At 38.4% G+C, this 18092-nt stretch overlaps 1 protein-coding gene across 1 annotated transcript in view; it reads right to left on the bottom strand.

Moving 5' to 3' along the window:
- The window catches only part of CD28 (CD28 molecule), a 29112-nt gene extending 24493 nt beyond the window's left edge, over positions 1-4619 (bottom strand). The window contains exon 1 of the mRNA XM_081262394.1: positions 4547-4619. Within this exon, the coding sequence (XP_081118520.1) occupies positions 4547-4604 (58 nt within the window). The 5' untranslated portion in view covers positions 4605-4619. The remainder of the gene's footprint in view (positions 1-4546) is intronic.
- Between the last annotated feature and the right edge of the window lie 13473 nt (positions 4620-18092).

Raw genomic sequence — 18092 nt, 5'->3', positions numbered from 1 at the left:
CCATTAACCTAGTTACCTTGTCAGCCAGAGTCCCCAAGATAATGAAGATGATGACAAAGAAAAAGATGATGGTAATGGTGATTTAGAGATAAAGGAGTGGAAAAGAATTAAATAAGAAATTCTCCACCATCTGGAAGCTTCTCTGCTAGCAAAGAGAACATAAATACACATAACTTGGATGGACAAACAGACCAAGTATGAAATTAGTTGAATTACTAAGGCCAAAGAGTTTGAAACTCCCTTTTTCAGAGAGAAAGCAAGTGGGTAGCTCTTGATCCCAACCAGCACACCTCTCTTCTAGAGTTCCGAGTCATCAAAATGAGAGTAACAGGCAAAATGTTAAACACCCACTTTGCAAACACCTCTGCCCTGCCCCCACTGGGGGTTGAACTTGAGGGTGGATTACTGCTGAGCTACATATCCCCTGCCCTTTTTTTTTATTTTTAAGACAGGATCTCACTAAGTTGATAAGGGCTGGTCTCAAACTTGCAATCCTCCTGCCTCAGTCTCTGGAGTAGCTGGGACTACAGTTATGCACCTCCGGACACCCAGCTTGCAAACAAGCCTGGACCTGGGATGTCTTCCCTATGGTGTCAGAGACTGATTCTCATGTAACAATCCTCAGACTAAAAGGTCTGGGTATGTTGGGGTTTTTGTTCTTTTCTTAGCTTTTTATGGGTTGGTTGGTTGGTTGGTGATGATGGTACTAATACCATAACACTAACCGAAAAGGGTTCATGAAATCACCACAAAAGAGACACACAGATACTTGAACACAGCATAGAAAATCAGAGACTCCTCCAGTCAGTCAAAAACCACCCAGATGTTTTTTGGGTTTTTTTCTGATGATTGGCTAAACTCTCTACAGAAATGGTCTAACCTCTATGGAGAAAAAGTAAACAATAACTTAACAAAGATGAAAAGATTTTATCCCTTGCAACGACTGCTGTAAAATAATTGTGCTTTGCAAGAGTACCTGCCCTTTGAGTTTTAGGAAGGCTGAAATGAATTGTGATCTTCATCAATGCCCATATTTGTTAATATAAAGAGCTATTGTTTTAGATAAGCCACAAATGGCATTTTCTGCTGGGATTTTTGTTTCAGTGCACTGCCTGCAGGAAACACTTGAAGGAAGATGTCCATGCAAGGGACATGCCACATGGTAATCATAGGGCATTTCTCAAGAAAAGAAGAAAGACAAGAAAAGGAGGGTCTACCTCTAATGAAAAGGAGGCAGCGAGATTCTCCTCCCACCTATAGCATGTGAGCACTTCAGAGTTCTGATCACAGATTCATTTCTATTTCTAATCTGTCTGTGGCAATGACTCATTCAATTTCCTGGAATTGATATATCTATATTAATTTTATGGTCCTTGATGTAAAAGCCCTTGCTGGGTGGTTGCTTTAAAAAAGAAAAAATAATAAGGTAATTTATTATCTTAGAGCATGGTGGTAGAGTAAAATAAATGCTTAAGCAATGCCCACATTTTTAAAACATCCATCAAATTTATTTCAACTAACAAGAGACCCAATTCTTTTTTAAAAGTCAGAAAAACTGGCTGCAGTGTGTTGGAAGTTAGGTAAACACAGCAAACTGTTGATTACATTGTATTTTTCAATGTTCATCTTTTCACCTTACTTTCCCAAGCCCAGCCCCAGAGCAACACTAAACTGTGAGCAGTAAATTACTTCTTTCTTTGTACAAATTACTGCAGAGGAGTCATTTGCTGAAGACTGAACTAAGGATAAAGTTTTTAATTGCTCTGTTTTACCAATGACTTTTTTTTAATTAAATGTCAATCATTTTCCTGCCTTCTGTGCCTCTCTAAGAAAAAGAAGTGCTGGGGAAATGCAACAGCATTAGAGAGATTAATCTTGTCCAAACTGGTCATTTGACAGTTTTTTGCTAAGGTCTGGGAAGAAACTGAAAGAAAAACTCTTGTGGAAAAATAAGGAGTGATACCTGATTTTTATCTTCATACAGAATGATCAGTTTGCTGAAAAATAACCAGTGTTGGCTGGAAAATGTATCAACAATGCCAGGTATTACCTACATATACACCCCTTCTACCATTAATTATGAATCCTTTTCTTCCAGAGGCCTGCTGTTCCAGGCTGGACTCACAGTCCAGTGTCCAACAAAATCCTGTCTTGTGAATCTCAGTTGCACAATTATCCACATCTCATAGAAAGCATGCAGCCTTAGCAAAGAAATTGTCCAAGTTAAGGTTTCCTTACTCTGCCTCAATCATTTCTTTAATTTAGCCATAAAGATTTCCTACAGGACCATCAAAATCATGAAGAGTAAAGTGAGGCTTAATCATCATAAAATAGGTATTTCAAGCCGTACTGTGAACTAGTGAGTTAGAATTATTAAATCAGTGTTAATAATGAACTGTTCATATGTACACATACACACCTACACACACACACACACACACACACCTCAATGCAGACAATAGTAGCTTCTTACAATTCGAGGGATGACAATTGCATTTTCACCAGAGAATTTCCTTACCTGTAACTTTATGGGGGGGTGAACAAAAAGAAATGAAAAACACAAGAAAGATTTTGCAGCATTTGATTAGAACGGATCAAACATTTTCATATGTTGAAATTACCTTTTTTCTCACAAGTGTTTTTACTAAAAGAGGCATTTCAAAGTATGGCCTCTACGCTCACCCCATTCACCTTTATTAATGGCCACACAGCATCAAATCCTAAAAGTTATTAGGAAAGTGAGTTGACATTTCAAAAGCAAATGTATCTTAATGTAGAAAACAAATGTTCTACATGTGTGAAATCTCTAACCACTTTTTACTTACACCCTTTTAATAAATGTTCTAAAGAGGAAAATGCAAAGCTTTGAGTCTTACCAAAAAAAAAAAATCTTCAAAAGCGAGTGGAAAAATTAATGATAGATGATTGTTCACAAAGCACATCAGAAAAGCATTTTGTGTACAATTACTACTGGTAAATAGTTTTTGGTCTGTCCCTTGTTGTCTAATAAATTAAGACATTGTAAATATTCTTTTAAAATAAATTCTAAAGATCCCTTAAATAAGAAGTGAAAAAAAAACTTCGAAAAATAAATTTTTAAAAATTCTTTTAGAATGTATTTAGTAGCTCTAAATGCTTAGTACTAGACACCAGACATAACCAGTTACCAGCCCATGTCTTTTGTTATATCAACACCTGTTATCAATATGCACAGTTTGTGCTCACTAGCGTATCAGACAACAAAAACAGATATGTAACTATTGTATTTCTGCAGGCTGGGAACGTATACTCTTTGCAGTGCACACAGTTGATGTTTAAGAATACTGCCAACAGATCTTGTAGTCTCTGTGCCACCAAAATAAATGAGAAAGAAAATTGAAGATGCTGGCTCTGCAAAAGATTTTCCAGGGGAAAAATAAATAAATAAATAACAATCCTTACTTAAACACACCTGTTGACTCCTATCAGTCCAATTTTTGAGCAAAGGTAAGGACCCTTTTCTAACTCCAAGAACAAGTTGAATGAACGTATTACTCCACCCTCCCAAACAAGCTTTTTCTGTTAAAAATTGTGGTTTTCTGAAGATGATTCTACATAGATTTATCCTGGTCTATGCAATTACAAATCAGGTCATGCTGGGTGAAATAGCCTAAGGTTCAAGACCACAGGCTCTGGAGTCAAGCTATTGTGGTTTGGACTCTGCCACCAACAACTGGAACCTGTAAATCCTTGGGGAATTTGACCTTCCCACCCCTCAGTCTCTTGATCTGAAATATTGCAAAGGTTGGTTGTGATAACCACCTCCTGGCTGTGACAATTGACAATGCTCCAAGTAGGTGCTTGCAAGTGTCAGAAGTATCATACTCCTCATTGTAGTTACTGGGTTTTATGGACTTTAATCTAAACAGACTTCAGCCGATAGTAAAAGAATACTAACTTATTAGTATTTGCACTGTACCAGCTTCTCTGGTGACTCCAGGATTTGCTTTGGAACTCCTTCAATTCTAATAGAAATAGTAATAGTAATTCAGGTAAGTAATAGTAATAAAACCAACACTGATCTTGCTAGCCAAGCATTTTGCATTTGGATTATTTCATTTTATCTTCACAATGGCCTTAAGATGAGGTTTATTATCATTCCCATTTCATAGTTAAGGAAACTGAGGTTTGAAAATCTTAAATACCAGCAACGGCTCAGTTAATAAGAATTGGATCTGTGAAGTGAGCCTAGGCAATCTAAATTCAAAGCTTTCAGAACAAACCTACTTGAAACAGTTTTCTTAAACTCAAGGGGGAGAAAAGGTACATACGCTAAAAGTTCTTGGGACATTATCAACTAGCAGCTAAGTAAAAGCTTCTTTACTTCCAAAGAACTTTTGTTAAAGAACTATTCTGTATTCTGAGAATCAAGGAGTTTCTAAATTAAAGGTAACCATATGAAAGCCAAACTACTAATTTCACAGGTTATTTAAAATTTAACATAAACCACGCTGATTGCAAGGACACAAAAGAAAACCTAGAGGAGGAAGAAATCAAAATCGTTTACCTGTTACTTGAATTGAGGGGAAGAAGTTGAGAGCCAAGAGCAGCAGCCTGAGCATCATTGTCCTAACAAGGGCCAGGGCTCCAGCCCCTCCTCCCTGAGGAACCCAAAGTGTGAAGTGAACTCGAGACACACCTGCCTGGGCCTGAGAGTCTCCGTCATCTACGGAAACCCCCAACTCACTTCCTTAGAGCACATGATCAAGGGACCCAAACCACAGGGCACTGTGACTTTCATACCAGATGTTACATTGTTTTGATGACTTTAGATTTTTGTCTCTTCTTTGAAAGGCGAGACTTTTCTTATCACTGAAAAAGTGCACTGGTCACTACATGATGGGCTCGTGAGAATTATTTCCTATTGATAGGTATCAGAGCTGTGAAAAATGGGTGCCTGAAATCCAGCAGGGACTTCAGCATAGACAAACAAGGTGTTATAAGGAAAAAAAACAACAACAACAACAACAACAAAAAAAAACAAGCCCCCTTGTAGAGGAGAAGTTCTCATAAGGTAGGAATAAACCAGGTCCAAATTACACCGAGAATTGTCCTGAAGAGTGGAGAAATGTCTGCATTAAGTGTTTAAAGGAGTTATAAATGTTAGGAATTAAAACATTTGTACTGGTTATCGGGTAGCCCTATGGAACATTCAGCACTCAATGCCAAGTTGATGCCAAGCTTTTTCCAGCTCACTTCTAGGAACTTGGCTAAATGGATTTTGCTTACATGCACTCAGCCAGCTGAGGGTCTGGAGGTTCCTTAAGCAAAGCTGTCAGAAGACATCTGATGTTCTTAGAGGGACAGTGGGTAACCAAAAGCCCCTTGATATCTCATGCTCACTATGTCCCTCAGGAAACCACTTGATGTTGAGTGGCAGACCATAAGAAGCAGCCTCACAGCAGGTTCCTCAAGGAGCCCACTGCCCCTCCCATTTCCAGGTCCTCTGCAGATAGAACCTCTCCACCAGCACCGCCCACTCCACCCTCTTCCCCTGGTGCCTCCTTTAGGGTCTGGTAATCAATGGCTTTCTCAGAACTTTTCTGGTAATTTTTTTCTCTTTTCCGATAATCTGGTCTTTATATAATTACTGTACTTTGCGATTTTGTGTATGATTCTTAAAAAATAATTTGTATTGCTTTTTATTCTTACTATAAAAGTAAAAGATGAAATACATATTAAAGATGAAATACACATTAAATCAAGGTTCACCTATAATCTCCTCACCTGATATATAAACAGTTGCTATTCTATCCACTGCTTTCCATCTGACTTTTAAGATTTTTACACATTTGCTATCATGTTTTATTTATAGTTTTTCAACAGGTATATATTATTATCTGTTATATCTTAAACATTTTCCCATGTGATTTAAGTGCATGTATTAATTAAATTTATTTTTAACTAGTACATAAAACATATTTTACATATTAATGGGGTATTACATGATTTTTCTGTTAATTTTTTATTTGTTTTAATTAGTTATAATGACAGTAGAATGCATTTATGTTATGCACTTTGATATATTATACATAGATGGGATATAATTTCTCATTTTTCTGAGTATAGATGTTGTAGAATCATATTGGTCATGCAGTCACATATATACATAAAGTTATAATCTCTGTTTCATTCTACTATCTTTCCTATCCCCACATGCCCTCCCCTCCCCTCCCATCACTTCCCTCTACCTAATCTAAGGTAATGCTATTCTTCTCTAGTGCCCCATGCCCTATTGTGAATTAGTATCCGAATATTAGAGAAAACATTCAGCCTTTGTTTTTTGGGGATTGGCTTATTTTGCTTAGCATGATATTCTCCAACTCCATCCATTTACGGGCAAATAGGGTATTTCATGATATTTTAACACAAGTATATATTGTATAATGTTTAAATCAGGTAAAGTATATGTCTCCCCAAACATTTATCATTTCTTTATGATGAAAACATTTGAAATCTTTTCCAACTTTTTGAAATGCACAGTACATTATTGCTATCTATAGGCACCCTACTACACATTAGCACATCAGAACTTCTTCTTACTCTTAATTAACTATAGCTTAGTACCCATTGGTCAACCTTTTCTTATCCATCCCTCATTCTCCCCAACCTCTAGTAACCACCACCCTAGTCTCAACATCTGTGTAATCAATTTTTTTGGATTCTGTATATGAGTGAGATCACAGAATACTTGTCTTTCTGTTCTCAGCTTATGTCACTTAACATAATGTTCTTCATTTTCAACCATATCATTGCAAATGACAGGATTGCATTCTTTCTATGGTTGTGTGGTATTCCATGATGTATATGTACCACATTTTCTTTTCGTCAGTTCATGGGCACTTAGGTTATTTCTACTTCTTGGCTATTGTGAATAGTGCAACAATGAACATACGACTGCAGATATCTCCTCTACATGCTGATTTCATTTCCTTTGGATATACACACAGGAGAGAGATTGCTGGATCATATGGTGGTTCTATTTTTTATTTTTTGCAGGAGCACCATGATGTTTGCCATAATGGCTGTACTAATTTACATTACCATCAACAGTGTACAAAGTCCCTTTTTTTCCATGGTATTTCCAGTGCTTGTTACCTTTTTGATAATAATCAATCTTACTGGAGTAAGTTGACATCTCACTGTAATTTTGGTTTGAATTTCCCTGATGATTAGTGATGTTGAGCAGTTTTTTCATGTACATGTTGTCCATTTCTGTGTCTCCTTTTAAGAAATGTGTGTTAAGGTCTATCACCCATTCACTCATTTTTTTAAGTTAGAGATGAACACATGCCTTTATTTTATTTATTTATTTTTATGAGGTGCTAAGGATCAAACCTCATGCCTCATACATGCTAGGCAAGTGCTCTACCGCTGGGTTACAATCCCAACCCCGTATTACCCATTTTTAATGGGTTATTTGGTCCCCCCCACAGAGTTTTTTTTAATTCTTTTTATATTCTGGATATCACCCCTTGTCAAGTGTATAGCTTGTAAATATTTTCTCCCACTCTATAGATTCTCTCTTCACTCTATTGATTATTTCCTTTGCTAATGGCGTTTGACTGGTTTTGCTTTTGTTTCCTGTGCTATTGGGGTCTTCTGCAAAATTTTCTGGCTCATTTCAAAATCCTGAAACTTAAGCACTTTATAAAGATCATTTTAATTGATGTATACTAGTCTATATTATCCCCCAGTGTTGTTGCTTTTTTTATTTTTTGCTATTTTAAAATGTTACAGTGAACATCTTCAGTGACATAACTATAAATGAAGATAGTTTTAATGTCTCTCTCTCCTGATTCAATAAATGAGAAATCAAAAGTGTTTCCTTTCCTAGGAGACCCCCTTTGTCTACATTTCAATTTTCTCACAAACACAATCCTTGTGACCTACAATGATACTTTATTCAGTCCTATGGAGCAATTCAGTCACACCTCTGAAGTATAGGGAAGTAGCAAAGTAACTCAGTGCTCTTGGCTCTGACCTTCCATCGGGTTAGAGGATAGAAGGTCTTACTCAAGGCCTGATGTCTTTCCAGGGACAACTTAAAGAAGGACTTTTTTAAAGGTCACCAGTGTCTAGAGCCACCAGACTACCCAGATCTAGGAGGGGGACCTCTGAGACTCATGATGCCGCCTAAGAATATGTACAGTAGGAATAAGGATGTCCTGCGATTTCCCATGATTCATAATGAAAAGCTAAAGAGTAAGTTAACAGTGATCATCTAGCATATTAAAGATGACCAAATAGTATCTAATTAATATTATCTCCATGGCAACACTTAAGTGAATCAAATTTAGATGGAAAAAAAAAGTACAATTATCTGGTCTAAATCCTTTACTGTGAAGACAAGATAGCCAAAGCCCTTTGAAGTAAGTCAACTTACGCAAGCTCATAAAACAATCAAGTGTATTTGATTTCATCAGTTGACCAACTCTATATGATTTCATTCTTTAGAATAAAAAGAAACTCAAACTGACATTTGCTTTCCCTTTTTAAAAAACATGTATCACACTAAAGAAACAAATTATTTCATTAGTAGTTTCACGTTTACACTTAAAATTCAGTGACATTCATATATCCTACAAGGTAGAAATGACAGAGATGAAATAGGAACCTTAAACCCATCAATACATAGGGAAACCCTACTACAGTTATAACAGTTATAATACTTTATGTACCAACTTATGCACCAAAATAATAACATTGATGTACCACTTCACATTCCTGATATCATTTAATACTCACACAACCTGTGAGAAAGAAACTATTATTATCCCCACATCAAGGAAGGGAAGACTGATCCATAATGAGGGTTAAAGTATCTCAGGAAGCAGTGGAGCCAATATTAGAACATAGAAATTTCTAACTGGAATTGCTATGCTATAAGTGAAGCACAATAATGCCTCTTGACAGTCAACCCTCTCCAGTATTAAAGATTTCTTCTGGACAAAAAGGTAAGGCAAACCACAGGCAGCATTAGTTTATAAAACATCTAACACAATGTCTTCTGAGACACTTAGGTAAAGAGAGAATGGCCCAAATGATACAGGGAAGGCATAGTCCACATTATTCTTGAAACTCAAGGACATATGTGTCATGATGAAACAAGCCACCTTAATCCATCAACAACAAGTGTACTGAAGTCCCAACCACTTGGCTCGTTGGAGAAAATACAATACAGGAGACTTAATTCCATAGGCTCTTATGTACATAATGGGAACTAAGTCTGGGTGTGGACACTGAGGGGTAAAAATGAATTTCAGAGGTTTTACCACTTTCTCTCTGGCTAGGATGCTTCTCACCAATCCGTCTGACTAAATCACACTCATCCTTCCTGGGTCAGAGTAAATAGGACCTCCTCAGAAATGCATTCTACAGCCACCATGACCCCCACACACACACAACACACACTGTCCCTACTTCCAACCACTCTAAACCATGTTCTCCTGCTCTAATTTTTATCACACTTATTTCATAAAGTGGAAGAATGTCATATCATCCTGTTATTTATTAGATGTCTGTGTCCCCCTAAGACCTTAGACAAAAGTATGAAATCCATGGCTCTCCCATTCACAGCTGTATTCCTGTGTCCAGGTGTAAGACATTTTCTGAAGGAATGAAACATTCCACCATGGCTCTCTTTACCCATGGCTGCAATTGTGGATTTCTCTCTTTGTTACTCTTAACAGGATAATCTTGCCCTGGTTGGCTTCCTAAGGATAAGACACTAGGAATAACCCAGCATAAAATTCACCTTGTCACCAGCTAGGACTTCAGCCTGTATTCCTGTCTGTTCCCCTGTTGACTCAAAGACCCACTTCCTTCACAACTCATTTCTCTTACAGTCAAGTCCAGAGTCACTCCTAGCCACTCAGCATTTGTCTCTCCTCTCTCCTAGGCCCTCTGTGAGTCCCAAATGGTCCTTGAGAGATAGGGATGCTTCCTACACAGAATACATACCCAGATTCAACTTATCACTCTGACTGCAGAAGGAGAGAACTGACTTTGACTTCCAGTGGCTAAAAAACACAGGAGTTGAAGTCTCACAACCTTAGGGTCTAAATCCTAGTAGGGCCACTTTCTAAGCTAAATGCTCTCAGAAAGCCATAGCTTCAGTTCCTCTTATGTCAAATACAGGTGAAAATATCTCACTCAATATGATGTTCACACTTCACATAGTGACAATCTCCCCCACCCTTGAGATTTAATGAATCTCCATTTCATACTTCTTGTAGGAGCTGAATAAATGTTTGTTGGATCAATCAGAAAAGATCATTGAATATATGTACTACATATTTATGGGGTTTATTTTACTTCACAGTATGAGAATCACGAAAACCCTGGCTTAGAAATTACCATAGTGTTCCTTTGGATGCATAGTTCTTCAGTAATACACTACCAGTAAAACTATCACCCAAGAGCCTTCAAAAATTACAGTTGTCAAGCTTGGAGTTGTGAGCAAGAAGCCCTAACTATTCACATAGAGCAAGCCAGCCAGGATAATATCTGCTTTGATCTAAATCCCAGCTAGAAGCTTGCTTTTCATTTTCATTTCTAATTTTCCCCACAGCTCTGCCTTACAGAGATTCTAGTGCTCACATAGCAATTGTGGGAAAGTAATAAAGCCTGAGAGTCTCTCTTTGGGTTTTGTAGTATTATTCCAGCTGTTAGTATTTTTTTAATTTATTCAAAAAATAGACAAAGATGAATTTAAGAAAGTTATGCATATTGTCTCAAACTAGCAGAACCAAAGCCTTTAAAAGAAAATTATGCTGAACTTTAAAAGAAATGGGAAAAAGGGGGAAAAAAACCTTTGATACTAATGAACTAATTCCACTGAGTAAATAAGTATTACAAAACAGATGTATTTGCAGGAACAATCTTTAATATTTCATCAAGGATTACATGAAAAATATTGTGAAAAGTAGCTTAAAATAATCACCTACAGACCTTTGGACCACTTAGAGAATGAGCTCTATCACTCCAAGTTATAAAGCAGTAGCTAAAGTTTATTAGAAGCTCGGAGCTGCCAGATAGTGTGCTAAACATCATGCAGATTTTATCTCATTTAATCCTCACTACACCCCTAGGAGCTTCAGACTGTAATTATCTCCATTTTATAGATAAGGAAACAAAAGCTAAACCAGGTTAAGCAACTTGCCCACAATGGCACACACTAAGCAGTTCTCTTAGTCTGTGTTGTGAGGTTACAATAGAATACCACAGACTGGGTAATGTAAACATTTATCACTTTATGGTTCTGGAGCCTGGGAAGTTCAATATGAAGGGGTTAACACCTAGCAAGGACCTTCTTGCTATATCAAAGACAGGACAAAGAGAGGACAAAAGAGAGCAAGACTGAAATCATGGGCCTTTTATAATCAGCCCTTTTATAAACCATTCATGCAGATGGAACCTCCCATTAAGCCCCATATCCCAATACTGTTGCACTGGAGGTTCATGGTAGTAGCAAAATACAGATCTAAGCCCAACTGACTTGAAAAATTGAAATCTAATTTCAAGAGTCATGGGAGAGGTACACACAGTCCTTATCAAACAAAAGCTTAATATGCAATCATAGTGCAGTAGTTAAGAGCAAAGTTTCTAAAGATAACAAATCTTTTTTCTGGGCACATCTGACCTTCAGCCACCAACTTCATAAAGATACCACTAGAATTCTATATGTGCTTATGAAATCTTCCTCTACACAGAAAAATGTGGTTCTCATTACTACCTATGGACCCAGTAGAGAAGAAGCAAAACTTGCATAGTTTTTATATTATCTTGAAATAATTAATCCTAGCCAGACTAGGAATTAGTGTCCTGTCAGCAAGAGGGACACTCTGTGAACCCAGGAAATGTTGGTCTGAGCTTTAGGATGGGTCCATGACGAAGGATTCATTCACTTGATAACCTGAAAGAAAGCAGAAGGGGACGGCCATCGTTACAGATGGAGAAAGAGTACTACAAATCAGACTCCAGCTAAGCTGTTATGATGGGTAAACTTAAAAGTCTTAGAACCCACGGAGATTGCTGTTAGGAAAACCTACTGTTCTCAAAATCCTATTTTTATGAAAATCTAATAGTTTCACTGAACTCTATTCTTTTAGTCTCAATGAAGATCAGCCACCTGCCTTGTTGCTAGTATGACACAGTTACCAAGGGCTCTGTGTCTGGCTGGTTTTTTAATTTTATGAAACCACTAGGGTGCTTGGATATTTTCTAGAAACAGGAATGGTAATTAAATATGACAGGGGTTGGGAGGGCAAGGTAAGGAATGTATTTCACTCTACATCTTATATTGAACCTGATTTGACCCTCTTCTATTTCCGACTGTGCAATCACTGAAATGGTAGGAGGCAACCTCTAACCCCTTCAGGGATTGCAGATCTGTCCTAGCCTTGGGAAAATGACCATGTTTGGTTTTCCTCCTTTCGGAATAATGTTAAGGGCCTTCATCCCCTAACATGTTGTTTAGCACAGCACCTCCAGGAAATAGAAATAGTTCAATGTGGCTTTCAATGGTCTCTCATGTTACTGACCCCCATGGGAACCTTCTCATCCTCCCTGTTGCTGTGTCTCCCTCCCCCTACCCCTTTCCACCAGTTCCCACACTCACTGACTAAGGAAGGTCAATCTGAATACATCTGTCCACATCTCCGAAATGTCACAGAGGAGTAACAGCTGTTGATCTCTGTTCCAAACACATTATCCTGTTTTGTCCCAAAAGTAGCTTGGGTGAACTCCAACGGATATATACAATCTTTACATCCTATGAGGAATGTAGAGCCAGGAGATTATACTTCCCTCACTTTCTTTGGCAGTGGTATAAATACAACACGCTTTTAAGCATTGGATCCTATCACCGCTAATAAGAATATTAATAAGTATAATAACAATTATGGCTAAAGTTTATTAAGAATTTGCTGTGCCAGATATAGTACAAAGCTAAAAGCATCCTAAATTTTTAATGCTTTATTTTCCACTTAAGTTTTAGAAAAAGCAGTATTTTTCTTTCTCCCTGTTACTGTCCTTCAGCACCTTAATACACACACACACACACACACACACACACACACACACACATACAATTTCTCACATGTACAACTGAGAAAATGTAAGATTGTATGTTTTCAAACAACATTGGAGGAAAAAACAGAAATTGGGGAGGTGTACACTGAATCAAAATGCATTCTGCTGTCATATATACTTAATTAAAATAAATTAATTAATTGAAAAAAAGACTTGGGAGGGAGGGATAAAGCTGAAGCTGACATGTTACAAGATATCCAATCCTAACAGTAAAGAACAAGAATAAGGAAGTTAAGGTCTCAAGCAAAGTCCAGACAAATCTAGTATCTACACCCAGAAACATACCCTAGCACCACTGTGCATATAATGTGTTTTATATGTTGCCTTGAAAAAAAGTTCCAGACTAATTTGTTTACATAAAAATGTAGCTCCCATGACATTACAGGCTGCTGAGAGTTGGAGTGACTGGAAACTAGCCCATCATTCTCCTCACTGAGGACCCAGAATTGACATTGGAAACACAGGGAAATCTCATACCCTTCAAGAACCTAATCTAGCCTGATTTCTCATGCTGTTGTTCATTGTGCAAGATTTTTGTTAGGTCAAATTTTTATAAGGCTCTTCTAGAAAAATTAGAAATTTTTAGATGAGTTTTAAGCAAAGAAAACAAGAATAGGAATGCCTACCATTGTACCTGAAAATGGACTGAATAAGGAAGGTCAACTTACCTGTATTTGGTTACTTCGGCACAGAGGGTTTCCAGGGGAGATCAAGGCATTCCCCTTGTCCCCAAGGAACTCAAGTCTGGAAGAAACACTGATAAACAAGGCTCTAATGTACCAGGAGAAGCATCTCAGGGCAGGGTTGCTGTGATTTGAAGGATAAACAGAACTAGCCAGTCCAGCCAGGGCAAGAAAGGAACTTTCCTTCCAGGCAAAGTGTGTACCACTAGCAAAAGCCTAACCGTGCATGGCTTGCTTAGGGACCCACACAGAGCTCAGTGTGGCTGGAACAGAAAGGACACTGAGGAAAGGCACAAAGATGACAGGTAGTCAGGGGCCAACCATGAAGGGTTTTCTACACAATGCTCTCTATCTACTGAGCTCAGTGAAGAAGCCTCACAGTAGGGGTGAGTACACAGATGTGTGCTGCTGTTACAGATTTAGGAGGCATCAGAATACTAGATCCAGTATTTCAAATAGGTTTATATTATATTCAACTCCAAATGATTGATATCAGGGGCCTGAGTCACCATGTCCAGTGGGATTTCTGAGACTTCATAGCAGTTCAGTGGGAGTACGGAAAGGGGAAAGGGGAGGGGGAGTGTAGGCAGAGGCATTCACAGGTCTCCTGGTCAGGATTACAATAAATCCATGAACTCAGGTCAGATTGCAGACTGCTCTTTCCCACCTGTCCTTTAAATCTTGGCATTTTTCCATTGTTGGAGGCTAATAAATTACTGCCTTCTCCTTGCTAGTTCAGTTCTAAATCAAATAAAAGAGACTAAGAAAGACAAAGGAGTCAGGCTGATGGACATGAAAATATCCCTGAGAGAAAGCTACTAGAGAATGTAGCTAAGACTCGTGGCCACAAGTGTCCCAAAATTCAGCAGACTTACCTACCAACCCTAGGCACTAGTAATGCCCAGGAAACTACAGGCCCTGCCACCAGAGACAGTCTTTACCACCAAGCTCCATGTGACCCAGAGTACAATGTTGACACACTGGTGCTCTGCAGAAAGGTGGATCCCAAAGGTGGGGTTGGGAGACAGCAGAGCCACGGAGAGATGTGACATCAAGAGAGGGGACTGAGGCAAGAGAGATGTAACCAAATACTTGTACTCAGTAATGGAACAAACCAAGAGAAAGACTTTAGACAAAGAGATAGAAGATTATCTAAGGAGATGAGAGGAAGTGGCCCAAGAACATAAGCATTCATTAAACAGGAGGAACTTGCCTCGGAAAACAGAAGTTATAGCAGTTATAGATTGACTAGCATTGAGCAGGCACTTTTCAATTCACACATCTCTTGTGAAAACCCGGCATAGAAGCCATTATTATTATCCATTTTATGAAAAACAAAGACATAGTGAGTAGGAAAAAAGGACTCAAAGTCACTTCCTCCAGCTCTGAGATCATGATCTTTGTAAAGGTGATGAATCGTTTGACTGACTTTTTTGCTCCTTATCATTAAACCATGGCTTCAGATGAGTTTCCACTAGATGATGTGAATTGGTGGGAGAAGCATTGCCCGGAAATCATGGTTCAGTTCTTGTGATAGAGGGTGGGGGTGAGTGAATAGCATCTCCATCTTTTAGTTCCATTTCTAAAGTCTCTGAAGAAGTGAACAACATTTCTTCCTCATCCTCCCATCAAGATGCAGAAAGAGAAGCATTTTAATTTCAGCAGAGCAGAATGAAGGTGGAGTGCTTATCTCTGAGTGCTACCTCAGACATTTGGGAAACAAGGATGACTTCTCAGGACTTGTTAATAGTGCTGTGTCTCTGCTGAGAAATTCAGACATCCTAAAAATAGCATTCATAAGGTGGCTGAACAGTGGGAAGTGGCAGACTGGCTAATGATTTGCACTATGCTTGCAGATGTTGTCTCTGAGGAATCTGAGGCTACAGCCCAGGGGAATAGGGAGGGCTTGGGCTGGCTGAATGGACTTTCTCCAGGTCCTAGAGGTCAGTGTTTCCAGAAAATTATATTAGTTTTTTTCTTCTCAGATCTCTACTTAGGGAACACTTATGAAAATGAATAAATTGTACCCCACATTATGGGCATGTTCTCTCAGATTCATCTAGTCTCTCTACATCTATAACACTCTTTTTATTTCTTAGAATCTCAGTCTCCAAAATGGACAAGCTGGACAAAAATATGCATGTTGTTTCTATGCAAACAGGGAATCAATAAGTACTTCTTGCTTCTTCCCTTTCTCTATTCAATCAGAATGCACAAAAAATGTCTCATATGAGCCAGGTGTGGTAGTGTATGCCTATAATCCCAGCTACATGAGAGGTCAAGGCAAGAGAGTTGCAAGTTCAAAGACATTCTAGGCAAGTTATCAAGATACTGTCTCTGCTTTCTAGCTGAGGAATGCTCAGTTCCAGTTTTCAATATAGCAGATTAGAGGAAGGCTACATTTCCAGTCACCCTCAGAATTCAAGGAGCAGGGGTACTGCTTCTCAGCAAGGTGGGTGAAAGATGGAATTCACTGAAATTCAGTATCAGGCAATCAGAGTTTCTTACAGACTCTGAAATTTGGGTGCATTGAATGAACAACAAGGAAGAATATATTGGAGCCAAGCAGATTGTGGCAATGGTCATGATGCCAGTTCAGCACAAGGGAGAGGGATGATAACACAGAGAGAGAAAGAAACACAATAGACAAATTTGGCATGGGAAAACCTATAGAACAGAAAGGCAGCCTGAACTTAGCTGATCCAGAGGCTGCATCATAAATTGGTGTTTCAAAAACACTCAGTTTCTCAACTAGCAAGTAGAAAGCTGAGCCATCTTAAGGAGGCCATGCTTCATCTTGCTGCTGCAGGAACCTAGGAGATCATGGCAAATATGGCCATACTACCCTGGCAAGTATCTACCATGTGTCCAAGGGTGTATCTAGAAGAACACGATGCAACAGGCACAAAGAATATTGTATCCAAGGAGGTCCAAGTTAGAGATACAAAGGGGAGTGCATCTCACTTTCCCTTTAAGTCTGGTGGCTGAAGAGGGTCAGGAAACTGAGCTTGAGCATAGTAATTGTCAATTGCTATTGACAATTACACAACAGGGGCTATGTCTTGGAAGGCCATATTCATGTGCAGTTGCAGGAGAATTCTCAGGAGGCTTCTTAGATCCAGACTCTCATGAGAGACCTGCCTGACCCTAGAGTGTATTAATCAGTCCCAAAGTCCTGATTAGACCCAAGATCCAGCCACTGGAACTCCCCACTTAGAACTCTGTAGCAGCCCCATCTTAGGAGTGTATTAATCTTTCCATACAAAACTCCAATTGACAGTACTTCCCATTCCATCCTACCTTATATTGGTGAAAAGAGAAGATGGAAACTATTTGGACCTCCGTCAATTTTAGGTTACTCCAGTTAGCAGATCAGTAGGCAACACAAAAAGAAGAAGGGGAAGGAGTTAGAAGTCTTAGCCCTTGCTGTCTCTAAAGGGTACACAATCCAAGAAGAAACTGAAAGAACAATCAGACATAGATGGTGATCACCCACCCTCATCAACATTTTCGATCCCAATGGAGACAACTCTTACAATTTTTCTTTAGTAATCTTTTTTCCTCTTTTTTTCCTTTTCAATGCTAATTGGTTCATGGATATATATACATATATTTTTATTTTTTTTCTCATTTTTTAATGATTTGTTATTTGCCTTGTCTTTTGAGGGTTGGGTTTTGTTTACTTAGTTCGGTTTTGTTTTATTTCTGTGTGTTTCTCTTTCTCTCCTTTCTTTTCCCTCTAAGAGCCAAATTCTCTTGTTCTCTTTATGTAGTTTGTTCCTTTTTTTCTCCTCCTTCTTTATAACCATCACTTGCTCATTCACTTCTGATTTCTATCTGTTCACATTTTGAACATTCTAAACCTCCTATTTCCTTCCTATCATTCCATTTAATGAACTGCATTTTTACTATATTTTAGAACTATTTGGGTTATATAACTGTTTTCCCCACCATTCATATTGTAGTTATTAGAACTGTGGGTGGTGTAGTTGTCACCTGCTGTTTACTTTAATGCCAGATATAGTTCACAGCCATAAAGCTATTTACTGCTTTGCTGTTGACAATTACTGACCCCCCCACTCCTGTTTTTGTGGTAATTAGTGTTATATATGTCATGGTAAACACTGGATATTTATTTTAAGGCTGTATTTTGTTTGCTCTTTGTTGTTGTTGTTTCCCACTTTTCTGTGAGGTTCTGGGAACCAACTATGACACTACAAGTCACAGGATAGAGATTCTGCTGCTGAACTAAACCCAGCACCTTGCCCCACACAC

This window comes from Spermophilus citellus (genome assembly GCF_964194105.1).
Source record: "Spermophilus citellus genome assembly, chromosome: 11".
NCBI classification, from domain to species: Eukaryota; Metazoa; Chordata; class Mammalia; order Rodentia; family Sciuridae; genus Spermophilus; species Spermophilus citellus.
The sequence above is the reverse complement of the archived record's forward strand: the minus strand, read 5'-3'. Positions and strand labels throughout refer to the sequence as shown.